Source organism: Parasteatoda tepidariorum, chromosome 5 (genome assembly GCF_043381705.1).
Source record: "Parasteatoda tepidariorum isolate YZ-2023 chromosome 5, CAS_Ptep_4.0, whole genome shotgun sequence".
Lineage (NCBI taxonomy): Eukaryota > Metazoa > Arthropoda > Arachnida > Araneae > Theridiidae > Parasteatoda > Parasteatoda tepidariorum.
In genome coordinates this window covers 77,226,510-77,250,646 of record NC_092208.1, presented here as the reverse complement: position 1 = coordinate 77,250,646, position 24,137 = coordinate 77,226,510, and the positions used below count along the sequence as shown (strand labels likewise).

At 31.6% G+C, this 24,137-nt stretch overlaps 1 protein-coding gene across 3 annotated transcripts in view; it reads left to right on the top strand.

The window, feature by feature from the left end:
* The first annotated feature begins 309 nt into the window (after nucleotides 1-309).
* Nucleotides 310-24,137, top strand: part of LOC122271196 (pancreatic lipase-related protein 2) — a 31,063-nt gene continuing 7,235 nt past the window's right edge. The window contains exons 1-5 of one of the 3 annotated variants that reach the window (XM_043051642.2): nucleotides 310-443; nucleotides 6,303-6,598; nucleotides 12,038-12,184; nucleotides 21,098-21,224; nucleotides 23,952-24,065. In XM_043051642.2, coding sequence (XP_042907576.1) covers nucleotides 440-443; nucleotides 6,303-6,598; nucleotides 12,038-12,184; nucleotides 21,098-21,224; nucleotides 23,952-24,065 — 688 coding nt within the window. In that variant the 5' untranslated portion in view covers nucleotides 310-439. Of the gene's footprint in view, nucleotides 961-6,302; nucleotides 6,599-12,037; nucleotides 12,185-21,097; nucleotides 21,225-23,951; nucleotides 24,066-24,137 lie in introns of all 3 variants that reach the window. The other 2 variants (XM_043051641.2, XM_043051643.2) reach the window with 2 other exon arrangements.

Sequence of the window (24,137 nt, the reverse complement as noted above, 5' to 3'; positions counted from 1 at the left end):
AGTTTACGAACATGTTTTGAGAAAAAATCCATTGAAAAAAATCATTACAAATTTAAAAAATATAAAAACAGACCAACTCTTCTCACAAATCTCTAATTGGTTGCACTTGTAAAACTCGTATCCACAGCTTATCGGGCAAATTTTTTATTTCCACGTGAAACAAAAAATATTTTAGACAAGCCAATATTCATCAAATCGTGAGAAAAAAAAAATTCATATTGATACCAATTGTACAATCTAGAGGAGTATCAAAATTATGTCGAGATATTTCTGCGCTTGCGCTGATGTCATCTATTTATCTCGCAATGTCCTTAAGCAAATTGTTACACAATTAAGATGTTTTTAACATTTTTGTTTTCTCAGGGCCCAAGTTGAACAAAAAGAAACGTGAATTCAGGATAATTTTCCTGAGGAAGGGAAAGTGTTTTTTACCTGAATCATGAGTAGAGCATTCGCTTTTGTTAAAAGTAGGATAAATGGAAGATCAAACTTTCGGACCTACGGAACCGTTACCTAATATGAATAATAAATGCCAATCGTTATCAGAATATTATTTAGCGTATAAATGATTGCTCGTGTGCGTAAAATATGTCTGTTTTTGCTCGTGTCCCATTGTCGGGTTAAGTAGTTGAAATTAATAATGTATTGCGTTTAAAGACGAATTTCATTTTTATGTTATTTATTAATTTTTTTCTTTTAAAATAACTATTTCTTATTTTTAATCCTTTCAAAAAGTCATTGCAATTACTTTTAGTAATGTTAAGAATAATCACGAAAATAAAAGATGTTAAAAGTTAGTTTTTTTGAAAGTAGGATAAATAGAATATCAAACTTTTGGACCTAAATACCGTTACCTAATGTGAATAATATATGCTGATAGTTATCAGAATATTATTTAACGAAAAATGATTGCTCATCTAAGTAAAATATGTCTGTTTTTGTTCTTGTCCCATTGCCATGGTAAGTAGCTAAAATGAATAATATAATGTGTTCAAAGATGAATTTCAATTTTATGTTTAAATTTTTTATCATTTGAATTAGCTATTTCCTATTTTTAATCCTTTCAAATAGTTATTGTAATTATTTTTGGAAATGTTAAAGTATAGTGTAAAGAATAATCAAGAATAGAAACTTGTGCTTGTTCAGCAGAATGTGCACAAGAAAATCTTGAATAGCTTTCGATCTAATGATGGTATTTTTCTCTGATAAAACAAAACATTTTTGATATGAAGATCATATCCTAAGTCAATCACTGTGGAAGTTCTTTAAAGTTACGCAATTGATTGCAGAAACATAATTTTGCCTAATAAACATTCATTTTTGGACAGATTTTTAGTCTTTAAAATATGAAAAGAGATCAGTCTAGGAAAAAACAATGCCTTTATGTTTTACCAAAAAAGTGTTCGAAATTTCTTTATTACTCAAAGTCAATTTTTTCTTCCTCGACCATATTTTTAAAGCTTTATTCCTATTAATGAAATTTCTTCATTAACTAAACTGTATATTTGGCTGAATAAGTTTTATAATTGTGTGGAAAAAGTACGTGATTCATTCGAAATATTCTAAAGATATTTCGAAATACCAAAAGATTTAAACTAGCATCAAATAGTTATAATTTTCTACCGCTACCCTGACAAAACTATTTTATCATATTTTCCGAATTGCTGCTCCCTTTCCCTATATTATTAAAATATTCAAATCTGTCGGAAGAAATTTTTATTCAGAAGAAGTATGTTTTTGTGTCTTATTTTATAACTTTAAATTTTGCTTGAGCAAATTACTTAGCATATTTGTGGTTACACCCTCAAACTATTATGATTCTACTGCTATAACTATAAATTATTACATATAGAGCTAACCGGAGTTAGGTTTTTGACATGACAAGTCAAAAACCTTTTGAAAAGTGTCAAAAAACATACGGCAAGTTTTTTTTCTGTCATTGTTGATATTTTATTCGAAGTCAAACTACATAATTATTTAAATCATGCACAATACTTTCTTAATAATTACGATAATTTTGAATCATATTTATACATCATGTGTAAAAAATATTCCTAAAATTGTGGAACTGTTAGCTGCTTTTCAAAAAACGTATTACTACATATTCAAGATCAATGTAATTTTATTTGCTATAATGCAACTACTCAATTTATATTAAAGACATAGCTGAATACATAGATAAAATTATTCAATGTTTTTCAATTATTTATTTTTGTTTCTTGACCTTCCCGTTGGCTTTACACTATTAGATTAAGCAAAATACGTACTTAGTAGCGCTTTAACTGTATTCAGTATCATCTGGCATAACCCTGTTGCTCAAGGCATCTCATGATATTTAAAGTAGCTTTCTCTTGTACTTGTATCCTCCAGGGGCCACAAAACTTTTTGCCACAATATCAGTCATAAAAATGCACAGTATTGGTGCAGCTTTAATAGATATCAAATTTACTAATAAAATATGTTGTGTAGTCAGCAAAAAAAAAAGATATCACCCTGAATAACTTTCGTTCTAATAATCAGATTTTCACGAACTAAGTGTCTATCTCAATGGTTCCTGGAGGTGACCTCAATATGCTAATTAATTAGTGCTAACTATTAATTAAGTTATGAAGTCAGACACAAAAACGTACTTTCGCTGAATAAACATATATTTTTGTTTTACATATTTGGAATCCTTATGCTTGAAATAGGGACGGGATAGACAAAAGTTCGAAAATTTGGGTCGTAAATTGGGTTACAATGAAGATTTACATATTTGGCGATAATCCCTGAAAACGGACAAGTTAAGTCACAGCCACAAATGAATATTTTAAGACAACCCATAGACTAATTCAAGAGAGAAATGCGTAGATAATTTTACTCGGTTGCTAAGCAACTAATTTTGGAGTATAAAACAATTGAAATAATGTTCTGTGATTGCTCGGCGAGCTTTAATTAATAATAGTTAATAGAAAGTAACTCGAAGCTTCTAGACAATTGACAATTTTTAAACTGATTTTTGTCTAATAAGCAAAGATTTTTTTTTTATCTCCTTTGAAAAGAAAATTTGAATCGATATATAAATTAATGACTTTCTATGCTTTTAGAATTTGAATACATGAACTTTATATCTGATACTATTTGGGCCTTTTATGTTGTTTTTGCTTCATTAATACCAGGATTTCATACTAAAGTCAAATTTACATAAATTATTATTACTGTATGCAAAATTTTAGGGATAATAATTTTTACAGTTTTAATCGAGTCTTCTGGTCAAGAAGGTTTGAAGAAACAAAAAAAAGGTGCCTGAAAAATGAAATGTAGATTGTATAGTAATTCTAATGCATATTCACAAGATTCTATATAATTTACGATATTTCTTTTTTCTATGGCTGAAGGAATTGCTGAATGTTAAGTGTCATTTTAAAAACATTGAAATTTACTATGGTTAAGAAGAACATATTGAAATAATATGTTGCACATTGTATGATTCATTGTTTAAAAAATCACTTCATTCTGCCAGATGTTTAGGTTACATGGTTTTCTTTGAATGAAGATGATTTGCAAATAGCATCCTGATGCTTCGATACATTCTGAAACTTATTTTCGCATCATGTTCTTCAATTACGATAAGCTACATTCATCACCAAATACCGTTACAATAATTTCTTTTTCTTACATACGTCTAATACGATACTCTTTTTAAACAGAATTCGTAAGGTTCTTAAAATACTGAAATGGGGGCACAAAAACTTAAAAGATAAAATATTTAATTTTTTCAACTCAAAATTTTAAAGTTGAAGATAACTTTTATAGTCACAATATTGATGCTGCGGCCCTCATACGTTTTTAAAAACCGCAGGAATCCTGATAAAATATCAAAATGCATATGTTTACTTTTACCTTACTACCATAAAATCGTTATCAAAATAATGATCAAGAGCCAAATGTAAAACAGTATAATTGATGATAAAAACTTCACTAGCTTCAAAAAATATGAAGAGGGAAATAAAAGTTGACATGTTTCAAGCGTCCAAATATAAGCACCAATCCTCAAGACTCGTCTGGTGTGAATGATGGTAACTTTAATTATCGGACGCTCAAAACATGTCTATTTTAATTAATATCAATTATTTTTTAAATCAATGAAGTTTTTATCTTTTCGATTCAGTTTCTTGAGATTATTCATTTAGTAACACAGTATATTAAATTACTTATCTCGATATTAAAATTAGTTTTATGTAAGATGTTGGCATAGGCTCTTAGATTAAAAAATTAGTAATTAGTCACTACTAGATGAAAACAGTTGAAACTTTACATTTTTCAATAGAAAAATATGCAGATTATTATGGTATAAAAAAAAATCATAGGTCATAATTCAATATTTTTCATCCTCAATTAAATTAAATGATAATGAATAATTATGAAAAATTATTTTTTCATGAAATTTTCTTTGGGTAAATGGATTTTATAAGTGGGTGCAATTTTTTGGAATTGCTTAATTAGTTTTAAAAATACGGCTAAAAACGCGAAAATTGAAATTAACATTAAGGGGTCCGAACTTTGGATCGCTCTCCTGACCAAACTATTGGGACCATATTCCCCAAATTTCGGCTTTGAAGATTAAAAATCCAAATATGTAAAAAAAAAATGCATTTTTATTCAGAGAAGGTCCATTTTTGTGTCTGATTTCGTAACTTAATTAGTAATTAGCACTACATAATTTGCATATTTAAGGTCACCCCCAAGAATCATTAAGATTAACTCTTAGTACGTGAAAATCCGATCATTAAACGAAAGTTATTCTGGGTGATACCTTTTTCTTGCGGAGACTGTACCTATAAGAGAGCCCCTTTGGTACCGATTAAAACCGTCCCAGTTACCTTAATGCAGTTTAAAAAAACTAAGCATGCTTGGTATTAATAATAGTATGGCGTAAGGCGACATTTTTACCGTTCCCTATAACGAATGAGTACATTTTCCCCATAAATTATGCTTTTTGGTACATAGTCTTTTTTAATTTTAATTAGTACCTAATTTCAAAATTAATTAAACATCATTGATGTCAATACTATTTCTTGAGCGAATTAGTATTGGTTTTTATTTATAATTTTGCTTTTAAGTTTATAGATATTAGTAATTATTATCAAAACTAAGTATCATTGGCGTCGATAGTAATTAGCGTTTTTTTACGTTTTTGCGTGAACTAGCATCATTTCTCCTTTAATTGTGCTTTTCAGGGCAAAACTTACTTTTTTTTTACCAATTACCGTTGATTTTAAATTATTTAGTTTAATAGTAACACGTTTTAAAAGCATAACTATAAACAACGAAATAAGTATAACAATGAACACGAGGTTTCCGATAACTTTAGGAGTACTAATTTGGTGACTATGCTACCACAATCAAGTTTATCATTCAGATAATCTGGCTTAACATATCTATACAAGAAGGCCGAATCTTTATATATATATATATATATATATACATACAACCGATTCACGCGCTACATCCTTACATCCCAAAGAAAGAGTTTCTCACAGAATTTAATAGATATTTTATAATAGTGATTTACTAGCTTGTAGCTCTAATCGATCAAAAATTAGTTTTATCGTTTATTTATGCGTACTATTTATCATTAGTTTCCTATCTTAAGTTATTGCGAATATAGCCAAAGTTAATAATTCCGTAAAGTGAATCAAAGACTTCCTTTTTTAAAAAAGTATATGAAACTAAATATTTCTTATAGCGATATTTAAGCTTTTGAAGAGAATATATATTTAAATAACGAAGCATCAACAGGAACTTACCGACTCAACAAAAACATCCGAAAGGAATTGAATTATCATGTAAGGGCAGTTACGAAAAGTTGCCCTTGCATGATAATTAATAATGCAATTCTATTATTAAAAGTCCTAGTAACTCATGCAACATAAAATTGTGAGCTTGCTCTTCAACGATCAGCAGATTATCCCCTATTTACAATGACAATATTTATGTTCACTCATATACAGTGGAATTATGGTCTTGTACTCCGATCTGAGTTAGAAATCCATCATGAAATTCGAATTAATTTGTTAAAAATTAATTTACTAAAAATTAAATAACAAAAGCTATGTCACTTAGTTATTAAGGTAGAACTAACTGACACTCATATAAGTGAAAACTGATATATCATTACTACAACCCCAATAGAGATTCTCCATATACGGCACTATTTTACTGATATACCATGGGCTCTTATCTTGTGCTAAATGATAATTAACTTCTTCATAAGGTATCTAAATAGTCATTATTTAATCTCTTAATATATTTATTTGTAGCTTACGATATTTTCACTGGTCTTTGGAAACAAGTAGGCGATTGTTTTGAAAATGTTCATCACGAAAAGTGTGACATTTCTATAGCTGATGCCTTTAAGCCGAAAACTGCACAAGTAGGGCACAATCCACCAGAAACAAAATTTGTTCTTTTCACGCCAACAAACCCAGATAAAGCTGAGCCATTGCACAAATGTGGCGGTGAATTGCCTAAAGACACTGATTTTGATCCAGACATAGAGACAGTTCTTCTTGCGCATGGTTATATGGATGGAATGTGTAGAACAGCTTGGCAGAGAGTAAGCTTCAAATTCTTTTGTAATTTTTAGATGCTTAATAATGAAGACCACATTGAGGAACAATGAAAAGAGAAAAGAAAAAAAAAATAGTGCGTGGAGTCCCCCGGCGCGGAAGAAGTGAAACTTCGTAATGTGGAAATGAAAATAGGAAGGGGTAGAAATTGATTTTTAGTGAAATCATATTGTTTCTTTAAGACAAACTTTATAAGCAATGCTTACAACTCACAATTGATCGCATCTTTTAATTATCATTTTCGAGTGGAGAAATATCCAAATCTATAACATTTACAATAGGATTATGATAACTAAAGTAAGATACGAAATGTTTGAGTTCTATTTTTTCAATATTTCTTGCAAAAACTGCATCAATGGTAGTTTTCCCTTTGGTTGTTGGATCATTCCTACCATTTATCATTTCCAATCCAAATTTGTCTTNAAGGGCAGTTACGAAAAGTTGCCCTTGCATGATAATTAATAATGCAATTCTATTATTAAAAGTCCTAGTAACTCATGCAACATAAAATTGTGAGCTTGCTCTTCAACGATCAGCAGATTATCCCCTATTTACAATGACAATATTTATGTTCACTCATATACAGTGGAATTATGGTCTTGTACTCCGATCTGAGTTAGAAATCCATCATGAAATTCGAATTAATTTGTTAAAAATTAATTTACTAAAAATTAAATAACAAAAGCTATGTCACTTAGTTATTAAGGTAGAACTAACTGACACTCATATAAGTGAAAACTGATATATCATTACTACAACCCCAATAGAGATTCTCCATATACGGCACTATTCCACTGATATACCATGGGCTCTTATCTTGTGCTAAATGATAATTAAATATTTCATAAGGTATCTAAATAGTCATTATTTAATCTCTTAATATATTTATTTGTAGCTTACGATATTTTCACTGGTCTTTGGAAACAAGTGGGCGATTGTTTTGAAAATGTTCATCATGAAAAATGTGACATTTCTATAGCTGATGCCTATAAGCCGAAAACTGCACAAATAGGGCACAATCCACCAGAAACAAAATTTGTTCTTTTCACGCCAACAAACCCCGATAAAGCTGAGCCATTGCACAAATGTGGTGGTGAATTGCCTAAAGAGACTGATTTTGATCCAGACATAGAGACAGTTCTTCTTACGCATGGTTATATGGATGGGATCTGTAGAACAGCTTGGCAGAGAGTAAGCTCCAAATTCTTTTGTAATTTTTAGATGCTTAATAATGAAGACCACATTGAGAAACAATGAAAAGAGAAAAGAAAAAAAAAGGAAAATAAGCTTCGAGGATTGGAAACCAAATAATAAAATCCGGTGCATACTTTTACAAATCAATTTTCTGATCAGCCTATAAGGGATATGAATAAAAAATGTCTTCAAAATAACGCCACAAACGTTAAATCCTCGAAAACTTCTACACTCGCAAAGTCATTCTCACCCAATCTTATTTCCTGCTCAGAATTAAACTGTTAGTGTCGTATACTTCAATATTTCTGTTGAAGTTGGGGAATATATTTCACCAAAACGCGTCATTAAAAAAATAGTGTCTACATTATCCATATAATTATTATTTCAACACTATACACACTAGTTATTTCAATATTGCAAAAAATAAATTTTTGAAGCTAAATATGAAAAATTTATATTTATCGTTAATTCAGAATACAAACCCTCAAATGTCACATAAGATTTCCAAGCAGTGTTTTTCAAATAAAATATTTTATGTTGGATAATATTAGTTCAAAAAACCTAATGCACGAAAAAAATTGATCATAATGTTATTTTAGCATTTTTTTTCGTCTAATTTTGAATACTTTACTCGCCATAAGAATAAACATAGCTATTATTGTTGCTATTCTAACAATACTGATTTCAAAGTAATTTTTTGCACATGCATAAATACTTATTCATACACTTATTTAATTCATCAGAATTAAATAAAACAAAGCTAAGCGTTTCAGATGGAGCGTCCCTCTTGTTCTGTAGCAACTGAGAGAGAGGCAATTATAGAGATTGGGTCCAATTAAGGGTTATTTCTCTCTTTCAAGACATGGGTAGTTGTTAGGTTTTTGGCATGAACCTTTACCTTTAAGAAAATAAAAGTACAGAGATTACTGGATCGTTAATCGTGAACAATCTGAACAACCAAAAAAAATTTTTTTATTTCCAATGAGCTGCACAAGTGCGCACACATGAGCAGACCTAGTGCGTTCTCCAGAAGTGGTATCCACTCTTTCAGGACCACCACAATGGGTGAGATACCGTTGGCCATGTTAATTTGGACGTCTAGTTTCTGCCACACTAGATGCCAGCACCGAGACTCTTATTTGGATGCTAAAGTGTACTAGGAATTTAATTTTGCCGGAAATGCCAAGAGCCAATAAGGTACTCCAGGGATCTTTTACATGCCGCATAATCATGCGACATGGCCTCCGAGGATTTTCTGCATCCCGAAAATCAGGTGTCTGGGCCGAGGATCGAACCCGCAGACTTGGGCTCAGAAGGCCGACGACAAACCAACTGCGCCACCCAGCCCCCACAACCAGAATGAAACCCTCCAAACTTGCTTCCCACCCCTACGATTAGGCTTACTTAGCTATTACGTTTAAAAAATGTCTATGAGCACAAAACTGTAATCAGTTATTTTTATATTTCCAAATCGTTTTAATTATAAATGCAACCGGTTTAAAGGTAACATTTAATCAGGATTTCAATCATTTGCACTATTAATAGACAGTTTAGTTAACCTTTATTTAATGTAAGAAATAAATTTTGCTTACTTTTTTAGCAAAGTAGCAACGGATAAGTCACTGAAGTAGGTAGCTAGTCGAAAGCAGTACCGGGCACTAAATAATTCCAAACAAGAGAAGTGGACGGTAGAATATTGAATAAAACAAAAAAACCAGCCGATACTAAAGAAGAAAAGACGAGGATGAAATAAATAATCCATCAAAACAAAGAAGGGCAACTTACAGGCTGTCCCAAATTTCACATAACATAGGTTTTTAGTTTAAAAAATGAAGATTTGTTTTATTGATTTTTTAAAGTATAACGTACAAGGTTATGCATTGAATAACATAGCTGGTAAATTACTTCTGTTGGTATTGCTGGCACACAGTCTTTGTCAAAATTATCTGTGTCCTTCTTTAAGAATTGTGGCTACCTTTCTTCAATATATGGCTTATTTCTTTCTTTTAAGACATAGGTAATTGTTAGGTTCAATTTCAATTAACTTGCACTTACATGCGGTTTTTTCTTTTTTTTCCTTGGCAAAATTTCATTATACAACTGGCTCATAATTCTAAACACTTGTGATTTTGGGATAACTTTTTTAAAGAGGAGAATTAAAGAAAAGTGCAGGAAACGGGAGGACAGAGAAAAATATCAATTACCTAAACACGTTCTTCTATGCAATGAATAATAATTTAAAAACCAATTACGTTAATGAGCGTGTTCTATCTACCAATAAGTATTGGGACACGTGTGATTGAAAAGAAAAGCAAACTTTATTCATAATCAATAGTTGGTAGAGCCTCCACGAGAGGCAATTACAGCGTGAACCCTCCGGGGTATACTTTCCACAAGTCCTTGTGAGACGGCTAGTGGTATTTTCTTCCACATGGCTTGGAGAAGACATGTAAGTTCCTTAACCGATTTTGGACGGGTAGTACACCCCTTAATTCGGCGATACAACTCGTCCCAGAGATTCTCAATACGGTTCAGATCTGGGCTCTGGGCAGGTCAGTCCATTCGATTAACCCTATTGGCACCATACCAAGCCTTGGCAACATGACAACTAGCACTGTCATCCTGGAAGTAACAGGGGTCCTCCCAGTAAAACTGCCACAACGTAGGAAGCACATTGTCATCCAAAATAGTGCAGTAGGCATCTTGCATGGGACTAATGCCGATGTTGTTCCCTACACGATATATACCGGAGGAGGATGTGACGTATCTCAGAACTGCAGATATAGTCATTTGCATAGATGTCCAAATACTTATAGTTAGATATTTATGGATAATATAGTAGACAAATTAAATGATCCGACTATTTATAGCCTCTATTTTACAATAACCAAGCTAGTTAGAAAAGTCAGTGGCATTTTCAAATCTACCTGGCAGTTCTAGCCTATTTCAGTGAGAACATATACCTCTAGGAGGTAATCTAGGTAAGAAATTTATCAATTTATAACACAATTAGCTTGTATTATTTTTCGCATTTTTCAATAAGCCCAGAGTACACTGTTAAAAATTTATCGGAAAAAATTGTTAAATAAAAATTTATTTAATTGTTTTCTTACCATATCCAAACGAAGCAACCAAATGATCATAAATTAGACGGTAATGAAGCTCTTAACTGTAAGAAAAACCGTTTATTAACTGGCTTCACCAAATATGGTTAGACAGCAAGACTTTTATCGCCTCAACTAAGCCAACCTATTGAAACCACTTAGTTCCTTGCAACGGCTTACATATTATAGCCGCGAGGGCTAATGTGTCATTTTCTTGAATAACAGAATTGGGGTACGAGTGCCAACGTTGACACCACAATAATTCCTGCTTTCCCTTCAAGACATGAAGAATTTTGGATATCTTTCACTTTATAATGCTCATTGCCTAGCAAAATGCCTAACTCTTATGTCCAGTTAAATTTCTTTTTATGGTTTTGAAACCATACTATTTGTAAATGGTTAAAAACCATATAGTTTTGTAAACATGGCCTTACAGCCATACCAGTAGTAAATGGTTGCAAAACTGCAAAAGTAAAAAATGTTATTTACCGTAAACTTAATGGCTGAACAGACTGCTGCCGGCTATTTTCCTATAATTTCAGAATGAAAATTCCAACAGTGTAGTGAAAGTCTATAGTAAATAGTCTTTTAAAGATCTTTTGCATTATGTCTAAGCAAATTCAGCCTGATGAATAATTCTTCTTAAATTTCTTACATAGATACAGACATATAGGGTGACTATAATTATCCTAAAATAATATTAGACAAAATAGGAAATGCTGAATACATTTCAACTTAGTCTGCAGCATTTAAAAATGACGGCGATTTCAAAATGCCATTTCAACTTATAAAACAAACATACAGAATCTCAATTAAAACATGCAAGGCTTATTAGTTTGGAGCAAACAATATTTCCCATCACGTGATTTAGTAATGTTATGTGTCTTTACTTGTATTTCATTTTAAGATCAATTCTCAATGTGAAATAGATTAATACGAATCTCTTTTTTCCATATTTTTTTTCTAACTTTAGCTTTTCTTTTGTGTATTTGATGGAAACGTAGCATTTTATTAATAACTGTAACTTTCTGTATTTGCATTCATAGCCATTGCTCAATGTTTTCAGAAAGTTTGTTTTTTTATCTTTCATATTTATGTAGTGAAATTAAAATAGAATTTCTCTTTTAGGAAATAAAAACGCAACTTTTTATAAGAGGTGACTACAACGTTATTCTCGTCGACTGGACATGGGGCAACACACCAGATCCAGGAGGAGCTGCTCAGAACTCTCTCGTCGTTGGAGAACAAGCAGCTTTTGTTATTCAAAGTATCATGGTGCGTTACTATTAAAGAAAAAATCAAGTAAAACATTGAGGTTATGAAAATAAATTAAATCAGTAGGCTCCGTCAGCTTTTCGCTGACGCTCCCTAACCCCTGAAAATTGCTGTGCAATCTTATAAGGTTTGCTTTGCAACCTCGGTTGGAACCTTTTTGAAATGTGTTCTAACGTAACCCACTTGAAACGGGTTATATCTTAAAATCTTAGGAAATTAAATCAATTATTAAATGTCTTAACTAATTTCTGGGTGGATCCTAGAATAGCTTTACCCCGTGAGGATTTTTTTTTAATTCTCACCAAGCAAGTTTTTAAAATCTTGCCAAACTAGGTTTCCGGAAGATATTTCGGAGAGATTATTTTGAACGTCCGATCACGGCCACTAAAATTCTTAAACCTGATTGGTTGTTTAATATGTATACCTACGAGAAGGTTCGATTTCGTTAGAAAAGAGGTAAAAGGGTTTATTTTTTCGTCTTCTAGGATGTGTGCTCTACCTGATATATACATATGATTTTGCCATTGAAGAAGATAATATATCTAATTAGATGATATCTAATATTATCTTATTAGATATTATATTATCTTCTTCAATGGGAAATTACATTATAATTTCTCATTGAAGAAGATAATATCTAATAACATTCTACGCTGACGACACTGCTCTAGCGACCAGGTCCATGAATCCCAATCATGTTGTTAACAAATTAAATGAATACATACCCGCCATAGAGGACTGGTGCACCAAAAATAAAATCTCCATCAACGCCGACAAGTCTCAACTGTTAGTAATCAGACGGAAGAAAAGAAACAAGCCTATCACAAATAATGTTACCTTGTTTAACAATGATATCCCCATTGTTACTAAAGTCGATTACCTAGGCCTCACCCTGAATGATAAATTAAACTAAAACAACCAAATCGGTAAAATAAGCAAAATAAACTGGCTGCCTTCTCCAGTTTAAGACCTATCCTAAGCTATAACTCAAGAATACCACTAAATCTTAAACGCCTATTATATATTACCTGCATAAGGCCGATAATCACTTACGCAAGCCCTGCTTGGTACTGTCTCAGTAATACTCAAAAAAGATCGATGCTATTCAAAACGAAATAGTCAAAAGAATGACTGTAGCTCCTCTCTATAATAGCAATAGCTCTATATTAGCAATAAGAATGACAATAGTTTAGGGCTTCTAAGAGAACTAAAATTAGATACTGTTCACGAATTTATTAGTCAACTTAGAGCAAGATTCATCGGCAGCGCCATGAATTCCAATACTGCTGATTTTAATAACATCATCGATAAGGAACTAATTCCAGATGCAAGAAACCATAACCCAATCATTAACTTCCTTCTCTCTGATGCTATTCTATCAAATAAATTTAATAAGAGAAATAGATAGCCTCCCCCTTTTTATTCTTGTACATGGATGCTCCCGAGGCGAGGAAAGGAACAAAGGTGATTCTTGCCTTGGGAGTGTACCACTCCTAGACTTATACCTAATTGTGCCCCACAAGATAGATCAACTTCATAGTTAATTTTATATTATCAGTTATCTTGATATTTTCATATATTTTTAAACAGCCTTCATATCTTAATTACTACATATCATTATATTTTTATCTTAACCTTCTGTTCTGACTGTACCCACAGAGACTACCCAGCCAACCCTATATCTGTTTCACTCATTTTTTCAACATTTATGCTTCTGATCTCTTGTTTTTAAAATCATCGTTATTATAACGATGATTGATTAACCCTTTTAAGCGATATTTCATTTATTACAGTTATAATTTTATTTTTTGCGCAGTACCAGTTAAAATGTCGAGCAAATGGAGTAATGATTTTTTAAGTACCGTCATTCGGGGCTACTTTGTGCAGCGGGGGCTACTTTGTGCAAATTCGAATTTGGCATTTTTCAAGTGCTGCTATTCAGTATTATGTTTATTTCACGTTAAAAATGTGTGGAATTTGAAGATAGAAGTCTCTTCTATTACTACAAACATTTTTTCGAATTTTAAAACAATCTCAGAGTGTGTTTCGTTCATCCAATGCCAACAACTTTCCGAGGACGTCGGATGTCGAAAAGTGTGCGTGGAAACTTTAGCTGTGAAATGCAAAGACGTTGATAAAAAAATTGTCGTAAGTGCAAAATTTTTTATTTATATATTAATAAACAATTATATCATGTTAGCGTTAAAAAAATTTGAAAATTAATAACAAATAAACGGAAAATGAAAAAAAATGCACTTTGGGGCTACTTTGTGCAAAGTTTCATTCGTTTTTTTTTTCGACAGAAAAATGGTCAGACGTTATAAAAAAATACCTGGAACGAGAAACTACCGTGATTACACTTTAGAAAAGCTGCAACAATGTTTGCAAGCAGTTGCTGGTGGTATGTCGATTGCAGAAGCTTCTCGGAAGTACAAAATCCACAGAAATACTATCTCTAATAAAATTCACAAGAAACACGTGAAACTTCCTGGTAAACTATTATTTTTCTTCTACAAAGATTTTTCTAATGAATTAATCAAACGATTTAACACATAAAAATATATTTTATAGGACATCAGGTGATTTTGACAGAAACTGAAGAGCAAGTTCTGTCATGTTCATTCAAGCATGTTATGTTCAAATTTATCAATATTATAAATGTTAATGAATATGTAATAATTATTATTTTTGAAATTTCATCCATTTCAATGTTCAAAAATGTAAATGTTTTCCTTTTGTTTAAACCAAATGTTTTGAAATAAGCAGTCTTTTTGAGAAAAAATTCTTTAAAAAAAATGGTTTTTTAACGCTGAAAATTATTTTCAAACTAATATCTTTACATATCTTGATGTTTTTGTCTTTAAAAATGTCAACAATTAACTTTTTTAACAATTTTATATCAATATTTTACTAAAAACATGATTATTAAACTGAATTCCTATCGCTGCACAAAGTAGCCCCATTTGGGGGCTACTTTGTGCAAGGTATGTTTTGACTTATTATTCGTAAATATTACATACAAATAATGCCAATATTGATCAAATTCACTCGTCTGAGTCCAGTTATGAATATAATATCGATAAATTTTACTAAAGTTTGAATTAACATAGTTTTTTTACATGTCAAAGTTCAAAAACTGCGAAATCCTGCACAAAGTAGCCCCGAATGACGGTAATCAAAAAGCAACGTTGATCCTAGTGATAATCACCAACCTGGAGAGATTTCAAAAAGTCGCTAAGAGATGGGCTATTTTAAGATTTTACCCTTATTTCTCTTTAAAAATGTTAAAATTTTTAGTCAGTGATAAGTCATTGAAAGAAAAGAAATTGGGGATATTTCTGTACCGTGATCTGTCACGCCAGCTACAGTCGCAAAGGTGCCAAATACATTTTAAACAGGCATTTATTTTTTAAGTTTTCGTTTAGTTCCATCAGAATAATTGGCAGAGTCAGACACCATTTTCTAAGCAGCAAATGAGAAGCAAAATTTCCCTAAGAAAAAGGCCGGAGAACTAGAAAAAACTCTCCAGAACTTTCAGAAACAGAACATGTCAAACATTTGAATAAAAATTCATCAATAATTTTTAACTTCGCTTATCAACCAATTTGAAACTGATAACTTCCGAATTTGGGATCGCATACTGGGACCTAATTTGGGATCGCATACGGTAAAATACATTTTTTCTGTCCTCAATTCATTACAAATTAAAGTGAAGTCAACATTGCCTTCTTCATTCTAATGACTAAATGTGAATTCAGAACGTACAGAACTGTAATAGTTATAGAATATTCTTCTTTATAGAATAGTATGTATTTCTGTATCTATATAATTCGGTAAACAACAATAAAGAATCATCGAATTACTTGAAATAGTATCATTTGTGCCGATTATTAATAATTTTTATCGTTTTCTTGGTGAGTATTTTTTTAATTTTGACTGATAAATTTCAACTAGAATTCTGCTATTCTGTTTATAAGTTACATATTAAAGATCATATCGAGATCTTACAATTATAAAATTTTGCTCTGTGGTATGTTATCTAAAAGTAATTAAGGGATAATCTATTTATATATTATTTAAAAATAAAATTTTCAAAAGAAGAACATTTCCTTTGGAATTCTCTGGATTTATAAAGCTGGTGAGTGATAGTTCTCTACAGAATGGTCTTTACGTCTGATTAAGAACTATAAGAGCAAAAAAAAAGAATCAATATGAAAGTTTTTTATTTCAATATAAGGAATTTTTAAAATCGTTTTTTTTTTATTCTAAGAATTTTTTATTTTACGTTTTTTAGTTTATAATTTTTTGATAAAAAATGTTGTCAAAATACTTTTTTTGAAAAATTAAAAGGTATAACATTATGTGTTAATGTATACTTCTTGCATATTTTAATGTTTGAAGTAATATGATTCAGAAAAGTATGGAATAAAAATTCGGTACTCTTGTATCAACTCCACCGCAGCTGCAGATTTGGCGGTTTTTAAGTACCGCCAATCTACACATAAAAATTTTGCGACAAATCATAAAATAAAACACTTTATTTAAAATCAAAGTAGTCAATCGGATTTCGGTGGAAAATTGGCTGATATAGAGTTTAACACAGATTCAAAACAATCTCTATTTTCTTTCACCATTTGAACTCAAATAAATAAGATTCCAAATGAAATAACATTTCCAAAACGTACGTTTACCAAGATGTTTCATGTCATGGAAATTGGTACATTTTCATTTTTTTGGTAAAATATTTCGCTCCTGAAAAAAATAAAATTACATCGTTTTCTGCTTTTGGCAAATCCCAAAGACGCTTTTTCGTAGCACTAAAAAATGGCACCAAAAATCAGCAAACAACAAGGCAACAAGGAATCCAAAATATAACTGTGTGCGAATAACAGGATTCCTCTTTATTAGCTTCTGCTGCGGTGGCGTTAGTGCGTAAGTACCAAAAATTCAACAAGAATTCAGCTATTCTGTTTTTAAGTTACATATTGAAATTTATATCGAGATCTTGCAATTATGAAATTTTATTGTGTGGTATGTCATCTTAAAGTAATGAAGGGATAATCTATTATATATAATTCTCTTACGTGGCTCCCAAATTTTGGCTGTATTTCTTTTCCGCCGGTGGCATCGTTTGCTTTGTTTTGAAAACACCAAAGCATTCTGCCTTTTAATGATGTGTTTCTGATCTAATATATATAATTCTCCTACGTGGCTCCCAAATTTTGGCTGAAGTACTTTGTACAACTAAATAAGATTCTTTTCACAACAGTTAAATATTTACTTTATTTTCTTCATTCATAGAGAAAACAGTCGGCAAAGAATTCTGTTAGGTTAAAAAACATTTCGCTAAAAAAATAACGAATTCTAAAAGAAATAAAAATAAACAACTTAAAAAATAAAAATGCTGTTGCCAGCCATAGAATTTTTTGAAAGTTAACTTAGCAACATAAATCAAAATGACATAGAAGCGCAACTAGATCAAAATTATGATACCTGAGCGCTTGACGTAACAAATCCTTCAATTCTAAAAGTGTTGTATCGCCAAATGCCCAAATTAACAATTGTGTTCTTAAAGAAATTCTATAAAAAGTTTTAAATAAACAACCTACTTCTACAACTGCTTCTTGAAGAACTTGGCTCATTGATTAAAAATATTGTTTTAATTTTACAGTACTAACTTTACTTCTACTTTCATTATTGCTATGACCCTCTTTCATTACATTTTACAACTTCATGCTAAATTTGAGGACTTTAAGTTGTTTTGTGGTTGAATACTGACATTTAGAAATGTGTACATAAAAAAAAAAATATTTAGAGGTTAAGAGTTGCCTCAGAAAAATTTGAATTGTTGACATTGAACTTAACAATGGAAACAATCGTTTTTGTGAAAAATTGAATTGTATTGTTGACATCAAAACTAAAAATATTGTGTTTCAACTTAACAATACTACCTTAATTTATACTTTAGAATTGCCTCGGAGAAATTTGAATTGTTAGCAATGACTTAAACAAAAAGTTTTATTTTAACTGACAAATACTATAGTATAATTTTAACTTTTTCTATGACTACACTCATTTTCTTACTCTTTTCTTTCTTTTTTATACATTTTATTTTTTTGTGATAAAATAAAAAACTTATAGTTGTTCTGCTTCTGAACACTGATGAAAACACAGAATGATGGGCTTCATCAACAATCAAAAATATATACATTTATTTTGCAAATTCCATATTATTAAGGTGGCGCCCTTCAGAGAATTAAAAATACAAAATTATCTTCATCAAAGCCGATGCTTTACATCCGGCGTTCAGTGGCAGACTACTATTTCATATTGTTTTACAACACATGGCTTTAGCCCTCTGGTGGGAAAGACTTTAAAACAAAACTTACAACAGTTACTTTTCTCAACAACTGAAATTTAGAATAGTGTGATTAAGAAAAATATGTGAACTGTTTGCAATTTCAAATTAATATTGAAATGTACAGGTTTAGAATTTTCTACAGTGAAAAGTTTTCGGAACTTCAGTATTCAAAAAAGTATACAAAAACTAGACACTAAGAACGTATCCAATGAGCGAGCAAAGCGAGCATTGGATTGCGAAGCAATCCGAAATGAACTGTGAAAGCAGTTCCGGGGGTTGGTGAGCGCCAGCGAGCAGGGGACGAAGCCTCCTAGTCTGTGTATATATTATTTGAGAATAAAGTTTTCAAATGAGGAACATATCATTTTGGAATTCTCCGGATTTATAAAGCAGGTAAGTGTTATAATTTATAAAATAAAAAATTTTACTTGCAAATAATTTTTTTTCGTATTTGATGATAATTTTCTACAGAATGATTTTCTCAGTCCGATTATGAATTTTTAAAAAAGCATGAAAGTTTTTTATTTTAATGTGATGAATTTTCAGAATTATTTTTTTTGCTTCTTAAGCATTCTTTATTTTACTTTTTATAGTTTCTAAATAATGATTTTTATTGAAACTTAAAATTTTTTGATAAAAAATTTTGTCAAAAAACTTTTTTTGCAAAATTAAAATATATAAAATTATGAGGCATGTGTATACATTTTGTTTATTTTAATGTTTGAAGTAATATGATTATTAAAACTATGGAATGTAAAGTTTAAAAGAGCCTTTCATGTTACATCATTAAATTTAGTAGAACTATATATTAGGTTTTAACTCTAATAAGAAGATACATATTTTTTCTGTTTATTTACAAATATTTTTCCGACGTGTTTTGGATGTTCCTTCTCTAAAAAAAGAGATACCATCTTGTTTTCGTTTGCATAGGAAAGAATATCAAACATTTTTCTTTTTTAAATTTAATAAGTCACAATAAAGAAGGAACGTTATAATGCCACACGCTACATTAAAGACGTCGCCAGAGTAACTGAATGACTGTTCATATAGAAATCGCAGGTATTCGTCTCATACAACTACGCCCCCTATAGTTCGTTGCGATCGCGAATTATGTAAAAAAATTTATTAGACAACCTGAAAATATTGAGATGGCTTATAAGGCAACAAGCTTGCTCTCGATAAAGGTAGTGGAAGTTTAAATTGGGTATAATATAGCCTACGTCACAGGTTGTGTTGGCACAGATTCAGTGTGCGCCTTTTAACCACGTTTCAGTTTTTCACGTTTCAGTTCACGTTTGCTCGAGAAACAATCAGGTAATAATTTGGTATAAGAGGCGAATCCTGAAAGTAAGTTTCCCTAATTTATGAAAAAAAGCAGAACTCACACTTTCAGGAACATATTTATTGGCAACAAGTACGCCAATGTTTAAGCTATTTTTCAACATAGCCACCACCAGAATTGAGACACTTGTCGTATCGTGGGATCAACTTTTGTATCCCTCTGTCATAAAACTCTACCGCCTGTGAATGGAACCAGCGTGTGACAGACGTCTACCGTTACCGTGACCGTTACTGCGAAACACTGCGGAAATTGTGACTTGCCATTCAAAACAAGAGTCGTGGAATATTTACTGCAGGTGTTGCGCTCCTCCATGACAATGCTTGTCCACATGCGACATGACGCACAGCAGCTTTTTTGACGGAATTTCGCTGGGAATTGTTTGATCATCCACCCTACAGACCTGATATTGCTCCCAGTGATTGTCACGTTTTCTTGCACCTCAAGAAATTCCTGTCCTCCTGTGAGCGTTTTGACAACGAAGAAGAACTGAAGACGTCTGTCACATGTTGGTTCCATTCACAGGCGGCAGAGTTCTACGACAGAGGGATACAAAAGTTGATTCCACGATACGACAAGTGTCTTAATTCTGGTGGTGGCAATATTGAAAAATAGCTGAAATATTGTTGTGCTTGTTGCCAATAAATATGTTCCTGAAAGTGCGAGTTCGTTTTTTTTTATAAATTAGGGAAACTTACTTTCTGGATGCGCCTCGTATTTCAAAAATTTCTTACTTTGAGCTCGACATGGAAGTAATGGGTAAATAAATCAACCAACCAAACTATTATGGTAAGCGGGATGTAGTTCAAAATATTTAAAAGAAAATGAACTTAATGAAATGAAATAGATCAAATGTATCACAAAAAAATAATTATTGTAAGGAAATGGTGTACTTTTAGATCCGTCCTTAAGAACAGACCATTGTTATATTGTTGTATGTTATTATATAATTATTGTTGTTATATCTTTCTTTGATTTAATAGTAAAGCGACGTTACCATATCGTAAAAATATTGAACCAAAAAAAAATTCGCCTCAACCAAAAATATTGTTGAGTTCATCAAAATTGCGTTAGTCTAAAGCAATAAGAAGTTACAATAACGAGCAAAGTTGCACAATGTTGCGATTCAAAACCCATCAAAAATAGCCATGTTTAATCCAATTCTTTTCTTTTTCTTGAAGTTGCTTGTTGAAAAAAATCTTTCTTTATCTAGAATCGTACTGGTATAAAGGGAAACAAGTTTCATCTCATCGGTCACAGCTACGGCGCTTATTTAGTGGGCATGGCAGCAAAATTTATCAAGGATCAAAATGAAGAAAATATGATTCGAAGGTTGACTTGTAAGTTAATATTGATAAATCAATATGAAGAAAATATAGTTCGAATGTTGACTTGTAAATATTTATAGATCAGCATGAAGAAAATATAATTCGAAGGTTAACTTGCTGTTATTGTTGTAGTTAAGTAACGTCTCATTAGAGCTGCACAATGGGCTATTGGTGACGGTCTGGGAAACATCCCTGAGGATGATCCGAAGACATGCCATCACAATTTTGATCTTCTGCAGAGGAGATGGCACCCACGCTTCGGTAGCCCGACGACCTGCATGCGAAGTCGAGCACTTTACAGTAGAACAGTTTAACGAGGACCAATACAGCACACCCTCGATCCCTACGCAGACTAATCCAAGTGATCACCCACCCACGCACTGACCGCAACCAGTGATGCTTGACTTCGGTGATCTGCTGAGAACTGTGTCTTAACGATCAGTCCACTGCGGGACGGTTAACTTGCAAGTAAATATTTAAAAAACAAACACGTCGTGTCAAGTAAACATGATAGTAAAGTAGAAATTACCGAAAATAATATTACACCATAGAACCATACATCTTTCTCACATTTATGATTTCAAAAAAATTCTCACTAAATATAAATTAATTTCGAATTCAAGGTATTTATATTTTAATGCTTGGTAAATTATGGTAAGCTATTTATAGTAGCTATAGCTTATTTTATATTTCATTTAAATTAAAATAATGCACGGTGACAGGAAATAACTCGAACTCACGTGCAATTATTTTATAGCAAACTAAAATGTAAAGGTAAAACTTTCAAATAAACATGAAAACATCATTTCTTATAATATCAAGTCCCGCAGTGGACTTATCGTTAAGACACGGTTCCCAGAAGATCACCGAAGTCAAGCATCAGTGTTCGAGTGGGTACCGAGGGTGTGTGGTATTGGTTCTCGTTTAACTGTTCTACAGTAAAGAGCTCGACTTCGCGTGCAAGTCGTCCGGCTACAGAAGCGGGGGTGACATCCCCTCTGCAGAGGATCAAAAATGTGATGGTATGTCTTCGGATCATCCTCAGGAATGTTTCCCTGACTATCTCCAATAGTCCATTGTGCAGCTCTAGTGCAACGTAAATGAACTAGTACTACTACTTATAATGTTGCACGCTTTCAAAGAATGACTCATTTTCAAAGAAACCACACACCTTTATACGGAACTGTAAATGCCTTGTAGAGTTTTTCTTCCATTAACCGCAACCCTCTTACTGATATTTTGATCCATTCTGTACACAAAGACTTTTAGAAGACCCGATTCTCATGAGGTTTAGTACAAACCTTTATCACCAAGGTGAACCGAACTGATATATACATTGAATTAAAGTCTTTAATAGGATGGCTGTTCGTGCTCAGTAAAAAAATCAGGAAAATTGTGCCTTGCATCGTTCTTGAAGGCTTATAGCTCTTTGTGCTGGAGTAGATTCCTGCTGAAAAATAAATGTTTGGTTTCTAAAGAAGCTTTGTGACTAAAAAAACCTAACATCATCAAAAATAAGAGGTTGATAAAATATTAAAACTTAGTTCTAGTTCTTTCTTGTCGCCCTGCATAACACATCCAGTGATTGGTCAGAAAATCATCTCGATTTCTCTCATAAAAGCAATCTGTAAGCTTTAGGAATAATGAAATAATGTCCTAACATAAATAATTTAAGGATGAAAAATATTTAACTAAGCTTTTCATTTTTTCTTTCTTGTTAGTTAAATAAAAAAAATTTCTTGTGCTTGAAATTATAAAATCTTAAAAAACAAAAATATTTTTTTTATTTATTTCACTATTCATTTATTATTAATTTCATTTGTTTTAAGGTGTCTTCAAATACTTTTTCACCACAAGAAATAACGCTCAGCTAATAATATGTTGCTTTTAAAACTATAAGAAATTCCTCCCAGTTATCCATAACTATTAGGTTAAATTTTGTTCATCTTTCTGCTGTTTAGGGAAATGACACAAAATCTTCAATGTAAAGAAAAACCTTCGTTTCTTTAAAAAAAAAAAATAACGCTAAAGGTTTATTTTTCATACGCTCATGTCCAAAAAATAAGAGAAAAACGCATTCTTGCAGGTAATTCAAAAATATAGTAAACCAAATAAATTGAAGTTTTACAAGATAATACATCAGAGTGTAGCAAAAAGAGTCTCAGTCCTATGCCTTAGAAAAGTCAAAAAGTCTTCCCTTACTAATAAGTTTTTCCTGGAAAGATCCAAACAGTTCAGGATTGATATTTTGATTAGACTGCGAAGATCATATTGCCTACCTTACAGATCATTCGTTACAAGTTAGAATATTTAAACATAGTCGTCCGTGCATTCGGCGTGGTTACCATTGTACATAATAACTTTGAAAGGAGACGAAGCTGGTCACCAAAGTCAGTAAGTAGATAATAAAATACATCGATGTAATAAGCATTTAAAAAATCTTATATTGTTATGGTGTTCTTGTATTCTTTAATGCACTATTTAATGGGTAAATTAGAGAACTTTATCAACTCTTTTGATTTACAATAGAACGGACAAAAGTTTTATTAACATAATACAGTTGGATTATTTTATGTAATTTTATCTAAACACCACGAAGTATTCATTTATAATGATCTGGATATTCTATTGCCTTGGTTATTATCTCCTTTTGTTCAATGTTGTTTTTCTTAGTCGGTGCTTGCTAAGTTTTTTTGGGGTTTTTTTTTTTTTTTTACTTTTTTTCTCTTTTGGCTTCAGTTCTAGATCCAGCAGTAGCTCCTGTCTCCAATGAAGACATTATTAATGGAAAACTATCACATGAAAATGCCAAATTTGTGGACGTCATTCACAGCAATGGAGGAGAATGTTTCCGTGAGTACTAACACTTTCTAGCAGGTCCCTCCCGGCTACTTAACTGAAAGTCATCCTGTTTTTAAATCTATT